General features: G+C 46.4%; 1 protein-coding gene across 7 annotated transcripts in view; it reads right to left on the minus strand.

Annotated features, from left to right (window-relative positions):
- Positions 1–8,025, minus strand: part of LOC114484773 (transient receptor potential cation channel subfamily M member 4-like) — a 20,603-nt gene extending 12,578 nt beyond the window's left edge. For 6 of the 7 annotated variants that reach the window (XR_008616482.1, XR_008616481.1, XR_008616480.1 and 3 more), the window contains exons 1-4: positions 7,496–8,025; positions 2,086–2,218; positions 1,732–1,906; positions 1,346–1,523 (exon numbers count right to left, since the gene is read on the minus strand). Coding sequence is in view for 2 of the 7 variants with exons in the window: in XM_055082099.1 (XP_054938074.1) it covers positions 1,346–1,523; positions 1,732–1,906; positions 2,086–2,218; positions 7,496–7,905 (896 nt within the window). In the remaining 5 variants the exon portion in view is untranslated. Of the gene's footprint in view, positions 1–1,345; positions 1,564–1,731; positions 1,907–2,085; positions 2,219–7,495 lie in introns of all 7 variants that reach the window. The other variant, XR_008616483.1, reaches the window with a different exon arrangement.
- Between the last annotated feature and the right edge of the window lie 6 nt (positions 8,026–8,031).

Consider the following 8,031-nt stretch of genomic DNA (forward strand, 5'->3'; position numbering starts at 1 on the left):
GGACATGGGTTCAAGCCCTGGTCCAGGAAGATCCCACATGCCACGGAGCAACTAAGCCCGTGCGCCACAACTACTGAGCCTGTGCTCTAGAGCCCGCGAGCCACAACTACTGAGCCCGCGTGCTGCAACTACTGAAGCCCGCACGCCTAGATCCCATGCTCCACAACAAGAGAAGCCACCGCAATGAGGAGCCCGTGCACCGCAACGAAGAGTAGCCCCCGCTCGCCGCAACTAGAGAAAGCCTGCATGCAGCAATGAAGACCCAACACAGCCAAAAATAAAAATAAATAAAATAAATAAATTTATTTTTAATAATGGGCAAAGGATTTGAACAGACATTTCTTTAAAGATGTGCAAATGGGCAATAAGCCCATGGAAGGATGCTCAATGTCACCAGTCATTAGGAAAATACAAATCAAAATTACAATGAAATAACCAGTTCATGCCCACTAGGATGGCTAGAACCTCTTGATAAGGAAAATAACAACTGTTAGTAAGGATGCGGAAAGGCTAAACATAGAATTACCATATGACCCAGCATTCTATTCTAGAAATATACCCAAAAGAAATAAAAAACGGAGACTCAAACAGATTTGTGAACAGCAATGTTCATTGCAGCATCATCCACAATAGCCAAAAGATGGAACCAACCCAAGTTTCCATCATCAGATGAATGGATCAACAAAATGTCTTATATCAATACATCAGTATTATTCAGCCATAAAAAGGAATGGAGTGGTGGTACATGCTGCAACATGATTGCACAATGAAAACATTATGCCAGACACAAAAGGACAAATATTGTATGATTTCACTTACATGAATCACCTCCAAGAGGCAGATTCATAGACACAGAAAGTAAATGAGAGGTTACCAGGAACTGGGCAGGGGAGGGGAAAATGAGGAGTTACCCTTGCTTAATTGGTACACACTTTCTGTTTGGAGTGATGAAATGCTTTGGAAATAGATAGTGGTGATGGCTGTACAACATTATAAATGTAATTAATGTCACTGCCTTGTACACTTAAAAAAGATGACAATGGCAAATTTTGTTATATATGTTTTGCCACAATAAAAAAAATTGTTAACCTTCAGCCTGGGCTCAGAGAGCAGATCAGATTCCAAAGTCCAGGTCACGAGCAGACTCTGACTGGGTTTGGGGACAAGCCAGCATTCGATTTGAATCAGAGTTCAGAGACTAAAACTAGAATTGCTTAGACTGGGATCAAGAATCATGCTGGGGTCAAGGGTCAAGCTGGGATCAAGAATCACGCCGGGGTCAAGGGTCATGCTGGATGAGGTCACCCAGATGAGGTCAGGTCATCAGAGAGCAGTGGGGACTCACCTGAACATCGCGATGAGCAAATTGACCAGCAGGATGTTGGCCACGAGCAGGAAGATGATGAGGAGGACCACCACCAGCCAGTTGGCATAAATCGAGACGCAGGAGCCTGCCTGGGTCCCTGAGGGGCGCGCCCATAAGCCCTTCTCCGATGAACAGTTGTCGGGCTTCATGAAGCCCACTGTGAAGGGAGATAGAGATGGAGCCAGAGAGACAGAGACCTAAGGAAGACAGAAATCCAGACGGGCATGGGAGAGCAGAGAGAGAGACAGAAGCCCAGAAAGGGGGGAACAGAGACGCAAAGAGAAAGAGGAGGGGTCAGAGACCCAGAGATAGGGGAGAGAGGAGGCCTCAGAGGGAGAGTGTCAGGCCCTCTCATCCCTCCTTACCGTCTATGTCCTCCTGGGGTATCTGCCCAAAGATCTGCAGGTAGGGCCGGTAGAAGACCCGGCGCAGGATACTTGAGAGGTTACGGTCCTGGGGCCTAAGGAGCCCCTCCGTGGCCACCCCGTAGGCAACCAGCCACACGCCAAGGAAGAAGAGGAAGAAGAACATGTCCTTCATCTGCAGAAGAGGAAGATAAGACCAATCTGGGCCCTGCCCTTCCCTACTCTGGCCACGCCCCTGCATCCAAAGCCCCGCCTCCTTCCCTGACATTGCGTTCTAGAGTCCACGACACCTTCCCTGGCTCCGCCCCTTTCCTCATCTGGCCCCGCCCACACCAGCCCTACCCCAGCCCTCACCATCTTGCTCACGATGACGATCTTGGGCCCCAGATGTCTGTTGACTGTGAAAATGTGCAGCAGCCTCAGCGTGAAGATCATGAAGTCGAGGCAGAGGACAGTACGGCCCAGGTCATACAGTCCTGCGGTCAGCCTGGGGTATGGGAGACGCGGCAGGGGTCACTCAAGGGTTACAGGCTGCAAAGGAAAACCCCGAGTCTTCCCAACACCGGGCTGAAGGTGAGGATGTGGCCTCCCCAGGGCCAGACCTGGGGCCACCCCCCACCCCGATTCACCCGGGGTTTACTCAGATTTAAAACTTGGCACCCGTGACAGTGCCAAGCTGGGCCACGCAGGGCGCTGATACCCATTAAATAATGGCTGCATGAACAACGGCCTTAGCAAAAAGCTGGGAGGTCCCTGTAACAATCAAGTTCTGAAAACTGCAGGAATATTTGTCCAACCTATAAAAGGGAAAATATAGAGAGTTCCAGCAAACCAATAAGCAGAAGACAAACGACCTAACAGGAAATCGGATAAAGGTTAACAAACAATTCACAGAGGAAGGTCAAAGGGTGAATAACATCAGCAATCCCTATGGGGAAAATAAAAATTATATCTCTATCTTGCATCATGTACTTTAACTTTGAAGGGATTAAAAACCTAGAGTAAAAGGTAAAACATCAAATTCTTAATAAGAAAATATAAAATTTCTTCATAAGCTTGACATAAGATAAATGTCATATAAGCAAAAGTCTTATATACAAGGCACAAAATCATAATAAAGGAAAAGACTGAATATTTAACTACCTTGAAATATAAAACTTATGTGTATTAAAAGATAACATAAATATGATGGACAGAGGAAGGCAAAATTTTCTGCCAAAAATACATAGCCTAAATTTGATCAGGAGGGTATACCAGACACACTTAAACAGAGGCAAATTCTACAAAATAACTGGTCTGGACTGTTCAAAATTGTTAAGATCATAAAAGCCAAAGATGGACTGAAAAACGGTCCCAGATTAGAGACAATTAAGGAGACATGACAACTAAAGGCAACATGGAATCCTGGATTGGCTCCTGACCCAGAAAAAGCACATCAGTGGACAACTGATGAAATTTAAATAAAATTTCCTGGTTCTGATAATATAAGATGTTAACATTTGGGGGATCTGGATGAATGGTGTATGGGAATTCTCTGTGCTGTTTTTGCAAAAATTTTTATGTCTCGGGGTTTTTCGAAATGAAAAGTTAAAGAATAAAAGAATGTTTAAAGAACGTACAGAAGTGAAAAGACAAGCTGCAGACTGTAAGAAGATACTTAGAACAAAACCACCAAGGATTGGGATCCAGAGTATAAGGAGAGCACCTACCAAAAAATATATACATGCAAGAGATGGATGAACGCAATAAATTAAAAACTGGGGCAAAGGATATGAAAAGACAGTTGACAGAGTACATGTGCCATTTAGATATGAAAGATGCCCAACTTACCCAACTAGGAGTCAGGGACGCATAAATTAAAACAAGGAGAGGTCATTTTTCCCATCAGATTGGCAAAACATGTAAAGGTTAAATTGAGAGCTACAAAACTTTAAAGATTGAAAATATCAGGTATCATCAAGCATGCCCTCAAGGGGGCAGTGTCTTACCCAGATGGTGGGTGTGTAGCAGGAAGAAGCTATTTTACAAGGAAAGCATTCCACATCAAGAATACACATACTCTTTGACCCACAAAGTGTACATCTCAGATGTAAACTGTTATTACTTTGGAATAATAAAAAATTAGAAACAACTGAAATGTCCATCCGGAAGGGATTGGCAAAATAAAACGATTCATCCATTCAATTCTGGAGAACACAGGAAATTTCTCCCATGTAAAATGAGATTCTTGGAATTCTTTTTTCCTGTCCAATAATTCTTCCCCCACCTAAAAAACGATGAGCTTGACAAAAATGTCTAAAATATCACTGGTATTCCTAAAGGGTGGTAGCACATGGTCCTAGCCCTTTCCTCTCAGAAGATACTTTATACAAAATACAAGGAACAGAAGCACAGTGTTCTACAAAACTTTCTTATCTTGCTGTTTGAATAAATTATTCATGTCGAATTACTTTGTACCATTTTTAACACAGCATAGAGGAAGCATACCTCTCAGTGTGTCAACTGAGAAAAGAGTAGGGGGTCATTGCTGTCAACCATCCAGATTATAAAAGGGGGTGTCAGGACACTTCATCCCCTGTAAATAGTCACTAGGTTGTGACCACAAAGTTCTTTGTCGGCTCTCTTCAAAAGCAGTGGTGTCCTAACAGCTAGGACTATTTAAAAACATAAAACAAAAAAACAACTCACCATCAGAGTACTAGACCCAGAGCAGCTAATATCTGATTATAACTTCATGTTATCTCAAGTAGAAAATGAAAGACGCTTTGTAGAGAAATTTTTGGCCTAATTCTATCTCTTGAAGTTCAGAATTTTTGTCCCACTGCCTCAGGAAAGGAATTCATTCATTTATTAAATCTGGCAAGAAGAAGTCTGTCTTGTCTGCTTTAGCCAGCGAAGACTAAAACACCTTCTTCAGGAATCTGATGCAACATTTTTAAAGAATAAGGAATATTTGCAAATACTGACATGGAAAGAATGTCAGGACATATTACAGAGGAAAAGAAGAGGTTGCAAAAGAATAATAAAATATAATATCAGGGCTTCCCTGGTGGCGCAGTGGTTGAGAGTCCGCCTACCGATGCAGGGGACACGGGTTCGTGCCCCGGTCCGGGAAGATCCCACATGCCGTGGAGCGGCTGGGCCCGTGAGCCATGGCCGCTGGGCCTGCGCGTCCGGAGCCTGTGCTCCGCAACAGGAGAGGCCACAGCAGCGAGAGGCCCGTGTACCGCAAAAAAATAAAAAAATAAAAAAATAAAATAAATAAAATAAAATATAGTATCATCTGTGTATAATATCCGTGTATAAAAGAAGTAGGTAAATGCATAGAAAAAGAACAGGCAGGATGTGCACCAAACTGTTGATGGAGGTAACTGCTGAGAAAAGGAGGAAGCTTGAAATGGCTGAGGAAGATAATCCGTTTCTGTTCTATGCTCTTCTTCATTTGAATATAATCTTGTTCAATAAGGATGCACTTCTGCACTTCTTTGGGCATTGACTATATTCAAAGATGTTTTAAGTTGCTGGGAGATAAGATAGATGTGGCTTGAGGAGCTTATAATCTTGTGTGAGGAGAGAGACAGCAAAAGCCATGGTCAAAGCACTATTGGGGGGACTCTCAGGATGTTAGAGGAACACAAAGAAGAGACCCAGAGTCTGGGTAGGAGAAAGGAAGACCTCCAGAGGCAGAGACAGCAAAGCTGAAGCTGAGAGGAAGTGTACGAGTTGGCCTGGCCAAGGAGAGGAGAGAAGAGTGTTTCAGGAAGGGGGAACAGCATGTGCCAAGACCCAAAGACAACACAATTTATTCCCAAGGACATTTTGATTTGCCCTTTGCCCTCTCTCTGGCACCACACAATACAATCTAGAAACTATGGAAGAAATGAACTAACATTATATAGCCCAGTCTGGGCAACAGAAAATATTTGAGGGTAATTCCTCACAGTTAGTTTTTTGTAAATTAGCTAAGAAATAAGCAGAAACAGTCAAGATTTTTATGGAGTAAAAAGGTGACAAAGGGCTTCCCTGGTGGCGAAGTGGTTGAGAGTCCGCCTGCCGATGCAGGGGACACGGGTTCGTGCCCCGGTCCGGGAAGATCCCACGTGCCGCGGAGCGGCTGGGCCCGTGAGCCATGGCCGCTGAGCCTGCGCGTCCGGAGCCTGTGCTCCGCAACGGGAGAGGCCACGGCAGTGAGAGGCCCACGTACCGCAAAAAAAAAAAAAAAAAGTTGACAAAGCATTGAGGCCTCCCTGATGAAATTTATAATTATGAAATTTGACCCAGGAAAACCGGACATGCAAGAAATAAAAGCCACAAAGTAAAATTCACAAACACAGACCCTAGATTTTGGCAAAATTTGATAGGACAAAAACACAAACGTTGAACCAAATATTTGTTGTAAAACTTAACCCAAACAATAATTAATCAAGTTGAAATAATTTCAGAAACTGAAAAAGAAAATAATTGAAGCTACTTTCACTGCCCTGCAATGTAAAATCAATCAAGGCAGTTTAAAGTAACTAGAAAATAGTTCCTTGGTAAGAATCCATCAGTACTGGTAAAATTCTGATTGCAATTTTCTAATTACGCAGATTAAAAATACCAAGGATCACGGGCAAAGCCACTGGCCTTGTGAAGAAGGAACTGCAAGTCACTCTCAGACAAGCCAGAGTGTAAATGAAGAAAAGAGAAAGAAAACAGGGAGGCGGCCCCGGCAGAGAAGGGCAGGGGCTGAGACTGTCCACGGGCGCTGGCGAGCCCCAAGAAGCAGGGAGAGACAGGCTGGCTCTGGGTGTAGAAAGACCCTTGCAGGCCCTGTGGGGGATGGACTGGAGGGAAGAGAGGCTGGGGCGAGGGTCCAGGTGGGAGAGGCAGGCGTGGAGGTAAACAGGGGGATGAGACAGAGAAAGTCGGGGCCAGGAGGACGGGGCCTGGGACCCAGGGCTGTCCTGGAAGAGGAGGGAGGAGGTGAGGGTGGCACTCGGTGTGTGGCCTGATGTCTGGGGTCCAGGACAGGGGTGCAGCTGCAGGGCCATGTTGAGGACTAGAGAAACATCCTGTAAAGTCCAGATCTAGAATGAAGAGCAGTGGGGTTCTCATTTTATCCTATCGGCCGTAAAGCCAGACATCCACATGTGAGCAAACGGCTTACAGAACATCTTTAGGCAGTACTTTCAATCTAGATGGGATTTTTTTTTTTTTTTTTTTTTTTACAAATAAGCAGGGGCTTCCCTGGTGGCGCAGTGGTTAAGAATCGCCTGCCAATGCAGGGGACACGGGTTCGAGCCCTGGTCCGGGAAGATCCCACATGCCGCGGAGCAGCTAAGCCCCTGCGCCACGACTACTGAGCCTGAGCTCTAGAGTCTGCGAGCCACAACTACTGAAGTCTGCGCGCCTAGAGCCTGTGCTCTGCAACAAGAGAAGCCGCCGCACTGAGAAGCCCTCGCACCGCAACGAAGACCCAATGCAGCCTAATGAATTAATTAATTAATTATTTTTAAAAAAGAATAAGCAGGGTTATTTTAAAATTATGAATCACTATATGTATACCTGCAACTTATAGAATATTGTACATCAACTATACTTCAATGAAAAAAAGAAAAGAATAAGTGGAGTTGGATTTAGCCTCTGCCTGCCGCAGGGAAGCCAAGAGTTGAGACCCCCAACCCCGCCCCTCACCCCCATCCCCACTCCCACGCCCCCACCCCCAGGAAGGAAGGGTCAGAGGTCACCATGGGCCAGGAGTGTAAGGTCACAGGGCACTCACCGGCAGCCCACGCCCAGGAGGAAGCAGGTGAGGGCCACCAGGTCGCACTGGTTCCAGGCGTCTGAGAGGTAGAGGTGCAGGCCGCGGCGCAGTGGGGCCTGGTGGGAGTCTGTCCTGGGGGCCCCCATGGCCAGGCTGCCCAAGCCGCCACCCAGCCCCTGGCGGAACTCCTCGCAGAGCAGGGTGAAGGCCCAGAAGTAGAGCAGCAGCTCCAGGGCGCTGGGTGCCTCGGGCTGGAAGTCAATGAGCAGCACGTGGGCGAAGAGCAGCAGGAAGAGGAGGTAGCTGACCACGTTGCCCATGAAGGAAGTCACCGGCGCTCCCCAGAACTGGGGCCAGCGGCGCAGGCACCGGGGCCACCCCCCACAGCATCTCCTGCGGCTGGGCGGCCTCAACACCCCCAAGGGCATCTTCTCAGGAGGGTCTGTGGGCCTGGGGGAGAGAGGGAGAGAAAGGAGAAGGGCTCAATCTGACCTCTGCACCTGACTGTCACCATTATCAGGACCTCTAAACGTTCATATCCTCCTCATCCTCCT

This window comes from Physeter macrocephalus, unplaced genomic scaffold, assembly GCF_002837175.3.
Source record: "Physeter macrocephalus isolate SW-GA unplaced genomic scaffold, ASM283717v5 random_13, whole genome shotgun sequence".
Classification (NCBI taxonomy): domain Eukaryota; kingdom Metazoa; phylum Chordata; class Mammalia; order Artiodactyla; family Physeteridae; genus Physeter; species Physeter macrocephalus.